This window comes from Pelophylax lessonae, assembly GCF_965119305.1.
Source record: "Pelophylax lessonae genome assembly, chromosome: 10".
Classification (NCBI taxonomy): domain Eukaryota; kingdom Metazoa; phylum Chordata; class Amphibia; order Anura; family Ranidae; genus Pelophylax; species Pelophylax lessonae.
Window position 1 is genome coordinate 155314316 of NC_138777.1, and position 17599 is coordinate 155331914.

A 17599-nucleotide genomic window follows, 5' to 3' on the forward strand; every position below is an offset into this window, starting at 1 on the left:
GATAAGCCTAGTTCAGAGAACAGTGAGATGTGGCATTAGTCATATATGCACAGGCTCCAGCATGCAAAGCTCTTAGTCATAAAGCATTCCAGTATAATAATCACAAGGCTGGACAGAAAGTATTTAGAGGAAGAAGTCACATCCTACTTGTTTCTTATGTGTTCACAATACAATAGGGCATGGTGGATATGTAAAGTACAGTGTGTACTGTCTTATAAAACACAACTTGCCTACAAGAAGCTGTCTTCCACAAGTGCAGGTCGCTGAAAGAAGGAAAATTTGTTACAACACTCATCATAAAGCCAAGCTAACAAACGGATAAGAAAAAATATATTTTATTCTTTGAAGCAGCAAACCAAAAAGGTAAGAAAATACACTGTGCCGACTGCTGAAGGATATCTTGGATTGCCAGCTGAAGACCTTTGCGTATATTTAACTCATCTTAACTACTTTGCCCTTTCCAAAGCAACAATGAATAATAATAAATTCAGAAGGGCATATTCCCTGCGCATCCCACGCTCTCCAAAACCTTCAACATTCCTTGATTCTTCTGGAGTTTATGATCGATTGGATGAGGTGGAAATTCAAGATGACCACCATGGTCAAAACGAGAGCTCAGGAAACAGGGACAATAGCTTTTCCTTAGAAATTCCTTTGATCTTGGAAGCACCAAAGCTTCAATATTGCAGGAAGAAGTGGAGTTCAAAAAGTCTGCGTTTACCAAAGACACGGCAGACAGAAGCAGTATCTAACTGCCAAGCTCAAGAAGTAACACATTTGGACCAAAGCCTTCAAGATTCAAATCAAGAAAATGAAAAATTCAGCTCTAATGATGAGCGAAGATTGTCAAGTGACTCACAGAGCTACCAAAAAGGAGAAGATGAAGGAGAAAAACAGAAGGGCAAAAAGATGAAACATTATAAAAAGGTAGGTTGTTCACACTTTTTTTCCTATGCGACAAAAGAGTACCTTTTATCACCTAAATTCTCAGGTCATTTTGTCTCTGCATCTCAGACACCACAGAGAGTAAAACAAATAAACATTAAGCCTTTTTTCCAACACAAGCCCATGTATTTCATAAGGCTACGTTCACATCTTGGCGTTGCTATTTACAGGCGTTTTTTTAGGCGTTTTTTCAGGTGTTTTTATGGGCGTTTTTTCAGGCGTTTTACAGGCGTTTTTACAGGCATTTTTGTGCAGGCATTTTTAGGTTGACTAGTAACCAATGGAGAAAAAATAAAAACGCCTGTAATCTGCCCAAAAAGAAGCTAATTTGAGTACTTTTTTGAGCGTTGGGCGTTTTGCTTAAAACATCAAAACACTCAGATGTGAACAGGGGCCCTTGAAATGAATAGGATTTGTATTGTTGGGCATTTTTTGAGCTGATCCTAGAGCAGAAAAACTCCCCAAAAACGCCCCAAAAACGCCTACATGTGAACTTAGCCTTAAGGAGTAATTCTGTTCTTCATCTTAGGAATTTGTGTCCTTAATTTCACATACACAAGTTCCCATTACAGGTCACGTTTCAATAGGGTATTCATTTGTAAATGTACCATACTCATTGTATTAATATCATTTTGTCAACCTAAAATGTTATTAAATAAGTTTTATTTTGTCAATCTTGTAATCAATATAATAACATGAGAGGCAAATATAATATGTTGAATGCACTGGCAGCTAGTTGTCATATAAGCAACAATGAATACAGATTTTAGAACTGAGTTACCCTAATTGACTTAAATTACCATTTTGTACTTAAAAGGAATGTAATATTTTAATGTTAATTAGTCAGGGTGATGTCATGCATACCTGAACTTTGAGCTCATAATAAAGGAATCACCATGCTGGAAAGTTTTCAGTGACCTTTGAGACAATTAAATTGATTTTTTTTGTGCTAGAACAATTTGTTTCTTTGTTCTCACTCATAGTTTGTACATTAGAGTGGGAAATTATTTTAATGCTTCCTTAGAATCAACAATCATGTGATTTCTTAGTTACTCCTTTCTCACTTAAAAAATAAATAAATAAATAAATATATATATATATATATATATCTATACACACACACTGTATTGCCAAAAGTATTGGGGCGCCTGCCTTCACACGCACATGAACTTTAATGGCATCTCAGTCTTAGTCTGTAGGGTTCAAAATTGAGTTGGCCCACCATTTGCAGCTGCAACAGCTTCAACTCTTCTGGGAAGGCTGTCCATAAGGTTAAGGAGTGTGTCTATGGGCATGTTTGTCCATTCTTCCAGAAGCGCATATGTGAGGTCAGGCACTGATATTGGACGAGAAGGCCTGGCCCACAGTCTCCGCTCAAATTCATCCCAGAAGTGTTCTATCGGGTTGAGGTCAGGACACATCAAGCTTCCTAGACCCCAAACTCGCTCATCCATGACTTTATGGACCTAAAGCAGGCATGTCCAACCTGCGGCCCGGGGGGCGCATGCGGCCCAGAACCACCGGCAATGCGGCCCACTGCCCCCTGACATTTTTTTTTTTTTGCTGGGGAGGAAGGAAATCGAGTCGGGGCATGGCCACAGAGGTTTCCAGCTAACTGTAGGCAGAGGCTGCCTCGGAGGGGATCATCCTCTAGTTGTGTTAAATTAGTGCTGGTGGGGCGCTGCAGCGCGGGAAGGGCGCAGCAGCGTTTTATTACTTATATACCTTAACTATAGTATATATTTTATATGCGGCCCGAGAAAATTTCTCTACACTCAATGTGGCCCAGAGAAGCCAAAGGGTTGGACACCCATGACCTAAAGCAAGGTCCATACAGACATGAATAAGCGAGTTTGGGGTGGAGGAACTTGACTGGCCTGAACCCGAAAGAACACTTTTGGTATGTTGACGAGCGGAGACTGCAAACCAGGCCTTCTCGTCCAACATCAGTGCCTGACTTCACAAATGTGCTTCTGGAAGAATGGTCAAACACTCCCATAGACACACTCCTAAACTTTGTGGACAGCCTTCCCAGAAGAGCTGAAGCTGTTATAGCTGCAAAGGGTGGGCCAACTGAAAACTGAACCCTACAGACTAAGACTGGGATGCCATTAAAGTTCATATGCATGTAAAGGTAGGTGTCCCAATACGTTTATAGTGTGTATATATATATATATATATATATATATATATATATATATATATATATATATACTGCTCAAAAAATTAAAGGAACACTTTTTAATCAGAGTATACCTTGAAGTCAATTCAACTCCTGGGATATTGATCTGGTCAGTTTAGAAGCAGAAGGGGTTGTTAATCAGTTTCAGCTGTTTGGTGTTAATGAAATTAACAAGAGGTGCACTAGATGGGCAACAATGAGATAACCCCCAAAACAGGAATGGTTTTACAGGTGGAGGCCACTGAAATTTTTTTCTCTTCTCATCTTTTCTGACTGTTTTTCATTAGTTTTGCATTTGGCTAGGGTTGGCATCACTACTGGTAGCTTGTAGCGATATCTAGACCCTATAGAGGTGGCACAGGCTGTCCAACTCCTCCAGGATGGTATATCAATAAGTGCCATTGCCAGAAGGTTTGCTGTGTCTCCCAGCACAGTCTTAAGAGCATGGAGGAGATTCCAGGAAACAGGCAGTTACTCTAGGAGAGCTGGACAGGGCGGTAGAAGGTCCTTAACCCATCAGCAGGACCGGTATCTGCTCCTTTGTGCAAGGAGGAACAGGATGAGCACTGCTAGATCAAAATCATCTCGAGCAGGCCACTGGTGTGAGTGTCTCTGAACAAACAATCGGAAACAGACTTCATGAGGGTGGCCTGAGGCCCAATGTCCTCTACTGGGCCCTGTGCTCACTGCCCAGCACTGTGGAGCTCGATTGGCCTTGACCACCAGAATTGGCAGGTCTGCCACTTGTGCCCTGTGCTTTTCACAGATGAGAGCAGGTTCACCCTGAGCACATGTGACAGACGTGAAAGGGTCTGGAGAAGCCATGAAGAATGTTATGTTCCCTGTAACATCGTTCAGCATGACCGGTTTGGTGGTGAGTTAGTGATGGTCTGGGGAGGCATATCCATGGAGGGACCCACAGACATCTAGAAGCTAGACAATGGCACCCTGACTGCCATTAGGTATCGGGATGAAATCCTTGGATGCATTATCAGACCCTTTGCTGTGGGTCCTGGGTTCCTCCTAGTGCATGACAATGCCCGGCCTCATGTGGCGAGAGTATGCAAGCAAGAAGGTACACTGTCAGTGCTCTGCACCTATTCCCTGTGCTCAAAGTGGTGCAATCCTCTATCCAACTCGACTTGTAGATGAGAACAAATCATTCGGCAACCTTCTAATGCTTCAGCCTTGCAGCCCCTCACTAGACCAGGGTAGTCTGAAAACACTGTGAAACGACAAACAAACACAAGGGCGCACCGGCCTAGTGCATTATCCTTAAAACAGATTTATTAAAATGATGTATTAAAATTACTCACAAACAAGTTCTTGATAAAAGGCACATCAAACAAGCATAAAATCCTCAGCATCGAGATCGGGATTCCATCGTCCCCCGAAGCTGTACAGGCTTACCGGTTTCGAGGCAGCGCCTCTTCTTCAGAGCCTCAATGGAATCCCGATCTCGATGCTGAGGATTTTATGCTTGTTTGATGTGCCTTTTATCAAGAACTCGTTTGTGAGTAATTTTAATTCATCATTTTAATATATCTGTTTTAAGGATAATGCACTAGGCCGGTGCGCCCTTGTGTTTGTTTGTCGTTTCACAGTGTTTCCAGACTACCCTGGTCTAGTGAGGGGCTGCAAGGCTGAAGCATTAGGTTACCAAATGATTTGTTCTCATCTACAAGTCGAGTTGGATAGAGGATTGCACCACTTTGAGCGCAGGGAATAGGTGCAGAGCACTGACAGTGTACCTTCTTGCTTGCATACTCTCGCCACATGAGGCCGGGCATTGTCATGCACTAGGAGGAACCCAGGACCCACAGCAAAGGGTCTGATAATGCATCCAAGGATTTCATCCCGATACCTAATGGCAGTCAGGGTGCCATTGTCTAGCTTCTAGAGGTCTGTGGGTCCCTCCATGGATATGTCTCCCTTGTGTTTGTTTGTCGTTTCACGGCGAGAGTATGCAGCCAGTTCCTGAAGGATAAAGGAATTGATACAATTAAATGGCCCGCACGCTCGATTGCCCTAAATCCAATAGAACACCTCTGGGACATTATGTTTCGGTCCATCAGACACTGCCAGGTTGCACCTCAGTCTGTTCAGGAGCTCAGTGATTCCCTGGTCCAGATCTGGGAGGAAATACCCCAATAGACCATCCACTGTCTCATTAGGACCATGCCCCAAAGTTGTCAGACATGCATACAAGCACATGGGGGCCATACAAACTACTACAAACATTTTGAGTTGCTGTAATGAACTTTCAGCAAAATGGACTAGCCTGCTGAATAATTTTTTCACTTTGATTTTTGGGGTGTCTTTGAATTCAGCCCTCTGTAGGTTGATAATTTTAATTTCCATCAAACGATGTGGCATCCTTTCATTCTTAACACATTTCCCAGTTTATATCAGTATAGATATCCAGCATGATATTTTTTCCCATTTATCTGATGTGTTTTCAAAGTGTCCCTTTAATTTTTTTGAGCAGCGTATATAAAACAGTGTATTTAGTTGTTCATTTAAGCTTTTTTTTTTCCACAAAAAAAAATAGCAGAAATTAGAAAATAAAGAGTATACATTCTGTTTCTTAATCTGTCATGTGGCTGCCATTGCCGTTCTCTTTCTGAAAATGTAAGATTAATGGCACTGTTTGGCTTCAATACTTACCTGGAACAATCTTGTAACAAATGAAAGTCAGAAAAAATCAAATTCTTTATCTCTATATACGTTCTAGAAAGTTGACTCAAAAAGTAGTGAAGGAAAAGCATTAGCATGGTAGCCAGGATTGTTTTTCCTGTGCCTGCTTTCCTTTAAGTCAAAATACAAATCACATAAAAAAGTGTAAAATGCATGAATAACAAATTTGTTAATTTTAAATAAAGTTCATGAAAAACTACAATAGCCGGTGGCATTTTGCTTGTCATCCTTTAACTGTTTATTATGAAAAGTGAACTTTTGGACAAACCATTTTCAGCATGTGTGTAACTGAATGTAATGGTGCCTAACATTATAGGCATCTACTCAATCCAAATGACATGTATGATCAGTGCTGACCAACCCCAGAGATGTGAGTCAGCGATCTGCTGTACTTCCCAAATCTTTTCATTCTGGGAAATCCCTTGTCACTCCACATTTGTTACACAGCAGTTTCGACTATGTGAGGTGTACTGCTTTTTACGTACAGTTGTGTGACACAAGGGACTGTAACCAACATGGTATAATTACTTTCCAAATATAAAAATATATTTCCCATACAATTTTACATAAAATGACACAACTATATGCCTATTATGACAGTAAAAATAAGTACAAAAGCTCAAGCTTTGGTTTACCTGTATTACCTGTATAACCACTTAAGCCCCGGAAGATTTTACCCCCTTCCTGACCAGGGCCTATTTTGCGATTCGGCACTGCGTGAGTTTAACGGACAATTGCGCGGTCGTGCGACACTGTACCTAAACTAATTTGACATCCTTTTTTTCCCACAAACAGAGCTTTCTTTTGGTGGTATTTGATCACCTGTGCGATTTTTACTTTTTGCGCTATAAACAAAAAAAGAGCGTCAATTTTGCAAAAATAACAATATTTTTCACATTTTTTTATATGAAATTCCCCAAAAAAATGTAAAAATCTAAATTTTTTAACATTTTAGGCCAATTTGTTTTATGCTACATATGTTTGGTAAAAAAAATCGCAAAAAGCATATTTTGATTGGTTTGCGCAAAAGTTATTGCGTTTACTAACTAAGGGAAAGATTTCTGTCATTTTTGGTGTTTTTTTTAACGCGTAATTGCGGCGGTCTGCGATTTTTTTTGCGGTACTGCGACATTGCGGCGGATAGATCGGACCCTTGACTGACATTTTTGACACTTTTGGGGTTACCAGTGACATTACTACAGTAATCAGTGCTATACATATGCACTGTTACTGCAAAATGACACTGGCAGGGAAGGGGTTAACTTTATTGGGGAAGGAGCGGTTAAGTGTGTCCCTAGGGGCGTGCTTCTAACTTTGATTGGACATGGCTACTGCTGTAGGAACAGTGATCAACGGTCCTACATAGTAGAACCGTATGATCACTATTCATACACAGGGGAGAATGACAGGCGGCTTGTTTACATTAGCCTCCTGCCTTTCTCCCTTCACGGCGGACGATCGCGAGTGACCGGTGGACATCGGGTCCGCCGGTCACACGCACAGACTTCCCAGGGAACGAGCCGGGGCGGGCGCGCGCCTCCACGGGCGCGTGCTCGCCAGCTATTGGCTCACAAGCAAGTGACAGGCGAGTGACGTACCCATACGTCACTTTGCCTGGCCGGGGCTGACCACCGCAGTATATGTACTTGCGGCGGTCGGCAACCGGTTAATTAAAATTAAAATTTTAGCTTTTTAAAAAAAACTACTTCAGGGTAAGGACCATGTGACCATCTGCTTTTCCTTTTTAATGCAGTGCTACATTCTTAAGTGGCCAAACCCTGTCACAGAGGCGAAGGGTAAGGGTAATTAACCCTATGTAAATTTCCACCCACACTGACCCAGAATTTGGAGAAAGCCCCAGAGGATGAATTACCCTGTAAACGAATAAACAGTGCACGAAGCAAGCTATCATTTGAAACAGAAGGGGCAAAGTACAAATTCACATTACCTTTACCCATCCCCAAAACTTCCCCTCATCTACACCTGTCCCCCAGCTTGTTCATTTACCCCCCTCATCTTAGACAGTATATACAAAAATGTGAACCTCAGTGGGACTTTTAGGGCAGAAAGGGAGAAAGTATGCACTGCAAAATAAAAAAATCCAAAAGCTTTATTGATGTCCAGAGATAAAATATGACCAAAAGGTCATATGGAAATCATCCAATAAAATGAAGTAGCATGTTGGTGTACAATAAAGATATATGAGTCTATATGAGCCCCAATGAGTAGTGATTAAACTGTACACTTTCTTAATGTGATAAGAATTTAGAGGGTATTTCAAGCAAGGAAAGATCTGGAATAGTCTTAGATGAAATTAAAGGACTGTCCTTTCCTCTATGGAGAAAAGGGAATGATTTCTAATCAATTGCAAAGAGTTTTCATATGTTGGATAACATCCATAAGCAAGAACGTCTGACCATTCCTCATGCTTATTACTTTTCAGGTACTAACCCTTACACTACTCAGTTTTTGCATTATTTATAAAACCTGGTTGTGTATAAAGGACTGTGTTTTCTCATTTAAGGGCCTGTAACTTGTGTGTGATATTTATGCACAGGAATCCATGAAATTGCTACTATTTGGGAACCATTTATCTGCTATCCTAAAGAGGAGCTTTTCTGTGGAAGCTGTGCATAAAAAATGCATATGGCAGAGGACTAGCCACCAATAATGGCTATAAGCCTTGTTCCACACTGTGGCATGTTGATAGAGTAGGGGGGCTTTGCATCTTCATGTCAGAACTGACCCCTTGATGACTGGTTAGGGGAAATCCCCACCCCAAGGAAATCAGGAGGAAGCCCAAAACCAAATAAAAAAATGAAGATGAAGCAGTGAGATTCTTGCACTACAGATCCTCAGGTACAGTTTGCTCTCCAGCAAAAATCAGAGAGCAGAACAATAATAATACAGTAAAACCCCGGATTGAGAGTAACTTGGTTTGAGAGCATTTTGCAAGACATGCAACATTTTTTTCAAAATGTTGATTTGAGCGTCATGTCCCAACTGAGTATAAAAGAGAAGAGAGGTGCCTCTAAGTGTAGCGATATGGTCACATTTAATGAAGGTACAACATTTAGCAACTCACATGGTTGATGATTAAAAGAGGCAGATCTAAGAATGCAGGTATCCAAGCTATAGCTGTCTACATAAACCGTCCTCCTCACCGCCATCGACATCATCCTTTCCACACTGCGCTCAATGAGTGCTTCAACCCTTGCTTTCAGACCGCTCTACTGCAGGGTAGTCTTCCCGGTCATGATTGCAGACTGACAGCAGTGAGAACTAGTGGTGCGGAGGATGGTCCATGTGGACAGCTTTACCCCGGTTGCCTCCATACTTAGATTTGCCTCTTTTAATCATCAACCACGTAAGTTGCTAAATGTTGTATCTTTATTAAATGTAACCATGTTGCTACACTTAGAGGCACCTCTCTTCTCTTGTATACTCTGTAGCTCCTGCTGGATTTTGCTTCTAATCCCTATGTGGAGGCTGCCATTTGTGGATGTTACACAACCTATCACATTGCTATAATATTTTTATATGGACTATAAACTAAAGGACCTAATAAATGGTTGTGGAATGAATCATCTGAGTTTCCATTATTTCTTATGGGGAAATTCGCTTTGATATACAGTGGGTACGGAAAGTATTCAGACCCCCTTAAATTTTTCACTCTTTGTTATATTGCAGCCATTTGCTAAAATCATTTAAGTTCATTGTTCTTCCTCATGAATGTACACATAGCACCCCATACTGACAGAAAAACACAGAATTGTTGACATTGTTGCAGATTTATTAAAAAAGAAAAACTGAAATATCACATGGTCCTAAGTATTCAGACCCTTTGCTGTGACACTCATATATTTAACTCAGGTGCTTTCCATTTCTTCTGATCATCCTTGAGATGGTTCTACACCTTCATTTGAGTCCAGCTGTGTTTGATTATACTGATTGGACTTGATTAGGAAAGCCACACACCTGTCTATATAAGACCTTCCAGATCACAATGCATGTCAGAGCAAATGAGAATCATGTGGTCAAAGGAACTGCCTGAAGAGCTCAGAGACATAATTGTGGCAAGGCACAGATCTGGCCAAGGTTACAAAAAGATTTCTGCTGCACTTAAGGTTCCTAAGAGCACAGTGGCCTCAATAATCCTCAAATGGAAGACGTTTGGGACGACCAGAACCCTTCCTAGAGCTGGCTGTCCGGCCAAACTGAGCTATCGGGGGAGAAGAGCCTTGGTGAGAGAGATAAAGAAGAACCCAAAGATCACTGTGGCTGAGCTCCAGAGATGCAGTCAGAAGATGGGAGAAAGTTGTAGAAAGTCAACCATCACTGCAGCCCTCCACCAGTCGGGGCTTCATGGCAGAGTGGCCCGACGGAAGCCTCTCCTCAGTGTAAGACACATGAAAGCCCGCATGGAGTTTGCTAAAAAACACCTGAAGGACTCCAAGATGGTGAGAAATAAGATTCTCTGGTCTGATGAGACCAAAATAGAACTTTTTGGCCTTAATTCTAAGCGGTATGTGTGGAAAAAACCAGGCACTGCTCATCACCTGTCCAATACAGTCCCAACAGTGAAGCATGGTGGTGGCAGCATCATGCTGTGGGGGTATTTTTAAGCTGCAGGGACAGGACGACTGGTTGCAATCGAGGGAAAGATGAATGCGGCCAAGTACAGGGATATCTTGGACAAAAACCTTCTCCAGAGTGCTCTGGACCTCAGACTGGGCCGAAGGTTTACCTTCCAACAAGACAATGACCCTAAGCACACAGCTAAAATAACGAAGGAGTGGCTTCACAACAACTCCGTGACTGTTCTTGAATGGCCCAGCCAGAGCCCTGACTTAAACCCAATTGAGCATCTCTGGAGAGACCTAAAAATGGCTGTCCACCAACGTTTACCATCCAACCTGACAGAACTGGAGAGGATCTGCAAGGAGGAATGGCAGAGGATCCCCAAATCCAGGTGTGAAAGACTTGTTGCATCTTTCCCAAAAAGACTCCTGGCTGTATTAGATCAAAAGGGGGCTTCTACTAAATACTGAGCAAAGGGTCTGAATACTTAGGACCATGTGATATTTCAGTTTTTCTTTTTTAATAAATCTGCAACAATGTCAACAATTCTGTGTTTTTCTGTCAGTATGGGGTGCTATGTGTACATTCATGAGGAAGAAGAATGAACTTAAATGATTTTAGCAAATGGCTGCAATATAACAAAGAGTGAAAAATTTAAGGGGGTCTGAATACTTTCCGTACCCACTGTACGAGTGCTTTGGATTACAGGCATGTTTCCAGAATGAATTATGCTTGCAATCCAAGGTTTTACTGAATTACCAAATCTCAGTCTAAATTTATTAGACTGGCAGTCAGAAGTAGCAGTGCCTTAGCTTTTCTAACACTGCTGATATGCAGCTGTTCGGCTACTGAACAAGACTGCCCACCATGATCACATGTGTACTGTTATTTTCAAGAGGACTTCCAGACAATATATATCAAGCCACTGTTTAAAGTATAACTAAAGGCAAAACTTTTTTTTGTTTTGGATAGAGTAGGGATAGATTAGATTACCTGTCTGTTTTTATTGCTGTCTGTGCCCCTGTTAAGGAGATTCACCCTCTCTATTGTCCTGTTTTCTATTATAGAAAATAGAAGTAAAAGAAAATCCCAAGTTTTGGGTTGTCCTCATAAAAGTAATAGCAGTGAAATCTTCCAATAGAGACACTAGTTCTGATGACCTGGGGTTCCCCAAGGAATTCCCTTCACTTGCATGGATTTCTTTTCACTTCCTGTTTGGCTATGGGACAGGAAGTGAAAAAAAATCTCCACAATGGGACACAGATGGAGAAAAAATATCTAACAGTGGTTATAACCCTTCCTAACACTATCTAATCTGGTGCTGAAAACCATGGAGTCACCACGACCTGCAGTGTTCAGTAAAATGTGGGCAGTGTGGAAAGGCCACAGTGTACCCACCTAGTGGAACCTGATTCCTGAAAACCCCTTATAGGGTATAGCCAGTGGAGGGGTGAAGACTAACTGAAGCAGCATGTGACCTGGATTCTGCTTCTCTGTCCCAAATGTGTCTGTGGGGATACCACGGAGCCTTCACAGAACCTCATCTGTGCTGAATTGGGCTTTTGCCCCTTTCTATAGCCTTACCCTAGTTATAAGCACAGCACCCAGGGCCATGAGTACCCAGGAAAAGAAGGCAAATTTCCTTCTAGGAAACCATCCTAGACTAAGAAGGGTTCCTTTGTTTCTCAGGTCTCCAAGGCAAAGCCTGGAACTCTTCACTGGAATTTGGTCTCTGCCCCTATTTGCTTCATACGGTCAGTCTTGCAAATGTCTTCCCAAGACTGGCGGGCCTCCGCACTGCTCTTGCACAACTTCTCCCGCAATGGCATATAGCTATTGTTAAAGAAAGGGAAAGGTTCCAAGATTTTTATTCAAACTTGTTCAATGTCTCAAATACTGTATTCATCCATTCATAAAACAATTGGCAATTGGTGAAACTATTATTAGGCAGTGTTTTTTACATAATTTCATACAAGGTGTGTCTATAAATTTTGGTGAATGGTATCAGAAAACAAACAAACAAAACAGAAAATACAAATTGCTTTTATTGGCTTTCAAAATAATCGCCATCCTTCACAACACTTTTGGCAACATTCATAAAGCTTGTGGAAACTGTCAGCAAAGGCCTCTTCAGGAATCGATCGCAGAACCACTGTCACACATTCTTGGATTGCTGCCACGTACACAAAATGTGCGCCTTTCATGAGACTCTTTAGGTGGGGAAACAGAAAGAAGATCCTGGTCACACATGGTAATGAAATCTCCAGAGGTTTCCTTCTTGTCAGCATGTGTGACACAAACCATCACCAATTTCCCCAATTTGTAGCAGAACTTGACGTTCACTCGTTGCTCCATTAGAGCAGATGGTCCAAATCTTTGGTGGAGGGGGGATTATGGTGTGGGGTTGTTTTTCAGGGGTTGGGTTAGGCCCCTTTGTGGGTATTATATTACACAGGTGGTAAATTTATTTGAGGTAGTGTAAAGAAATGTAAGTGTTCAGTAGTATTTAGACCTCTACATCCCAAATTTGTTGTACATTTTTTTAGTGTATATATATATGTATGTATATACTGTATGTATAGCCTAAACATTGCTCCACTTTCTGTCCTTCGAGATGCAACAGCAACATATTTACAATGTGGGGGGAATTCTCCTCTAAGACAGTTAACGCAGGACCAGAAGTCCTCATTGAAAGAATTTCGAGCCTCCACTCAAACAGTAGGTAGTAATCTCTAGTTATTGTGATAGCTCTAAAATGTTCTCTCTTGCTGACAATGGTCTCCAGGGAACATAGAGGGGCTGATTCTATGGCACAGACAGCACTACAACTTGACCGGGGTTCTAATCCAGTCCTACTCTATTTAAAAAACAAACAAAAACCTTTTGGCTATACATACATACATACGGTATATAAAAGTGTGTACATATTCTTTACAAACAGTAAAAGGGCTTTGAACAAAGCTGTCCCTGACCACACTAGTTGTGTGTACTGTGAAGCAATTCATTCTTAAATATCCTCAAAGACTCTAAACTCAGGTCTCAGTCAGTTTCTTTCGGCTTAGAAACACTTGGTGCTCATTTACATTAGAAGGTTGGCAGACGGCCAAGATTCCATTACAGTAGAAAGTAATTGTAACTAAAGCTAACATTTCAGTGCTTCTGTTGTGATTTTTGAAGATTAAAGTATAACCAAAGGCAAAACTTGTTTTTTTTCTATTTTGGATAAAGTGGAGAGAGATTAGAACACCTGTCAGTTTTATTTGCGGTCTGTGTCTCCGTTTGGAATATTCATGCTCTCTTATTTGTTCTGTTTACCTTTATCATTGAAAGTAAAAGAAAATCCTACATTTTGGGTTGTTCCCAGAAAAGTAATAGGAGGGAAATGTTTCAATAGGGACACTAGGTCTGGTGACCTGGGGGTCCCCAAGGAATCCCCTTTATTTGCAGGGATTTCCTCTCACTTCCTGTTTGGCTATGGGTCAGGAAGTGAAGGGAAATCTCCGCAATGTGACACAGTTGGCAAATAAAATCTGACAGTGGTTATGAACCCTCCTTTACTCTAGCCATAATGAAAAAGAAAACGTGCCTATAGTTCTACTTTAATTTGTCCACAATGCCCATAACTACAGAGGGGAATAAATGATAGTTTTAAAGTGATTTTACGGCTTGTTCAGAATATATAAATACTTTATTGTGCATAGTCTTGATACATTTTCATTTTGAGGCCTTCTAGCTCCCACAAAACTTTGTTCTTTGCATAATGAGAATTTAGGTGTCAGTGAAGATTTTTAAGTAAATATTCTTTTATGTTAAACGTATTTATTCCTTTTTTTTTCTAGACTATTGACCGGGCTTTTCGTCGTGGCTGGGGAACATTTATCACCAACATCTATACTATTTCTCTTACGAGAACATCTCAAGATTCTCCTCATCTTGTTAAAGCTTGCTAAGTATTTACAGCAGTACAGGAACAAAATGAACAGAGAACTTAATAAGAACCTCAGACCTGGATGAAATAAAAACAAAACGCGCCAACAGGATTGATTTTCCTCGCCCAGATGTATGTTTTTGTGAAATACAGTCCAAAAATAGAAGAAAAGAAAATATAAACATTACATTTTTTTATTTAAAGAAAATCTATGGTCACAGCAGACACTTTCTTACAAGCTTACTTGGAAAATCTCCTTTCTTGTTGTACATGCTGTTTGTCTGCTTGCTATCTCTTTTTAAAACTTCTTGGATTCCCTGCATGCTTTGCAGCCTTTCCTTTGTTGTTTACTTTCACTTTCAAAGGACTACAAATCCCATGGTACCTTGCTGCCTGCAAGCAGTGACTCCAGTACTTTTACTGACTCCTGAAACTCCTCCTCTCAGCACCTCTGTAGTTCAGAAGGCAGGATCTGTGAATTCTGTGACACAACACTGCCTATCAACTACTAGGGCATAGTGAATGAATGTCACAGAATTCAAATTTTCAAGTAAAAATGCGGGGCACTTCACAATGCCAGTTTACCAACTTCAAGATCATTCAGATTAATATAAATAAGGCAGAAATAAATTAAATACCATGTGGAAATGAATATACGGTTTTACATTTTGACCATAGATACACTTTATGTTTTTCTTGCCAGCTTTACAAGTTCTATATAGATGATGTAAAAGCTGTTCTATTATTCTTCAACTACTTAAATGCAAAAAAAGAAAAAAAATAATAATTCAGTGTTAGTTTTCTCAGTTTATTTTTTTTACCATTGTCAGATGATAATGTGGTTTACAGCCCATTCACACAGGGGCGATATGACTTGCTGGGGTGACCTGTGAAGTCGCGGTGCACAGCGTGCACGGACTTCATATCATTGAAGTCAATGCAAGTCGCCTCCAGGTCGCCCCAAAGTAGTACAGGACCCTTTTTCTAAGTCGGAGCGACTTGTGTCGCTCCTATTAAAACGGGTCCTGTGCTAATCAATGGCAGGCGACCCACCGCGAAAATAATCGGGTATGTGGTAATCCGTTATGGGCCTCAGAGATGCCGAAGCAGATATTATGTCTAGCTACACAATTGTGTATGATAACACAATTAGAAGGCTAGAGAAAAAAGCATGGAGTAACCGTTGGGTGAGTATACAGATACGAAAAAACAAAGATTGTGGGAGTGGCCCAAAATGGAGCACTCCCACCGCGACTTGTCAGGCGACCAAGTTGCCTTACAAGTCGCGCTAGTGTGAATGGGGACTTAAAGTGAATGACTTGTGTTTTGATTCTTATTGAAAGCAGTTATGAAAACCTGCATGATGGAATCAATGTTGATGACAGCTTTTTGAAACCACTCAATAGTAATATAGTACTACTTCAAGTAGATCTAAGACCCAATCACTAGAATCTTATATGGACTTCAATGTGTTAATATCATTTCAAAAGTTGTTTTTGATCTTTTTTAATGTGCATCTTTCTTGAACACAATACCTGGTGATTCTGCTATGAAGGTCCTCATTCAGGTACTTCCTGTTACAAAGCAAATGCTGTCTCCCAGACTTGTGCTCCTGGCCGCGCCAACACATATTACACATCTGTGGACCATTGCTCTCAAAGGAGCTGGTTGAGAGCAATGATGATGCAAAAGCTAGTGAATGTAAATAGGAAGTAGATGAAACGGCTGGAGGAGATCTGCTAAGATGCCAAAAAAGATGAAAAAAGGTCAAAACATTATTTAGTGTCCAAGATATGATGTTAAAAATGAAAATAAAAACTGTTAACAGTGATGTGACTAAAACATACAGACCTTATACAGAACTCTGAAGGGTATGTCCCCTGACTGCTAAGTAAAAAAAAAAATGGAGTCGCCTCTAAGATTTTGAGCAAATAAATGATGGTTAAGATAAAAAATACATTTTCTCACCTAGAATATTGGTCAGAAAACATTACAGTGCATCATAGCATAAGTGGTTTGTTAAGGTTTTTGTGTGGCTTTGCTGTGTAACTGATACACAAAGAATGTTAATGAAATGCACTTATGCTGCTGATTTTTGTATATTGTTGTATATCTAATTATCACTGTTTGGTAAGGGCATTAGCTAATAGTGGCCCTTTCTAGTAAGCCATTTGTCACTAGTAATTATGCTGTAGAGGCATCTCTAAATTCTCTTAATCTTGCGCTCTGCTGGTGCCAGAGAAAGAAACATAGCAGGTGATGGTGAATAGATTGCAGGTGTATCAACGCCTACTAACTTACCTGCTGCAGCCTTTTTGTAGCTTAGCAGCAGACTAATGGGCCATACACACTATAAGATTTTCTGAAGACTTTTTCCTTTAGACTTACCAAAACCATATAATATGAGGTCAAACCTAAACACTTTCAATTTGTATGCAATCTGGCAGGCCCTTGCACTACATAGAAAAGGTAAATCTGAAGGAAATCTAACCACAAAAGTTGGATAGTGTGTATCCAGCTTAAAGCCCCGTACACACGAGAAGAAATTCGGCCGGGAAATTTCATCTGACGACCGATCTGCCAATTTTCGGTTTGTTAGTATGGTGCTTCCGACAGCCAACTCTGACTTTTTGGCCGAAAAAAACCTGGTGTGCAGACATTAAAATTTTTGTCCTCTGTCAAAACACGTTCGATTTTCGCTAATTAGTACAGATTTCGATGGGGAAAAATCTTATGAGCAAGACTAGGCATGCTCAGAGATGAAAGAACACATATAAAGCAATCCAACACATGACATCACTTCTGAAGTAGAATTCTGTCGTACGGGAAAATTTGTGTGCAGTCTAGAGCACATTCCAACCAACAGACACCACTCTGGACAAAAGACGGACGACCGGTCGGCGGAAATTCGTTGCGTGTGTACGAGGCTTTAAGCCTCGTACACACGATCAGATTATCGGACACATTTTCTTCCGTTTTTTTGTTGCATGCTAGTCTCATATGGAAAGTGAAGAGGTTACTTTCATACGAAAATTCTCGTACGACAGAATTCAACTTCAGAAGTGATGTCATGTGTTGAATTGTTTTGTATGTATTCTTTAGTTTCCGAGCATGCCTAGTCTTGCTCTTATGTTTTTTTCAGACAAAAACTGTACTAATTAAATGAAAATCTGACTTTGTGTTCACGTACGATAACAATTTTATAGCCTGCACATTCAGTTTTGATAATTCCGATTTTCTTATCGTGTGTACGTGTCTTTACTTCA

General features: G+C 40.7%; 1 protein-coding gene across 1 annotated transcript; it reads left to right on the forward strand.

The window, feature by feature from the left end:
* The first annotated feature begins 207 nt into the window (after positions 1-207).
* On the forward strand, positions 208-14370 carry LOC309565648 (uncharacterized protein). Its single transcript, XM_082270603.1, has 2 exons — positions 208-927; positions 14245-14370. Exons 1-2 carry the CDS (start codon positions 472-474, stop codon positions 14353-14355), a joined length of 567 nt encoding a protein of 188 aa, XP_082126729.1. The 5' UTR covers positions 208-471; the 3' UTR covers positions 14356-14370.
* Positions 14371-17599: the final 3229 nt, after the last annotated feature.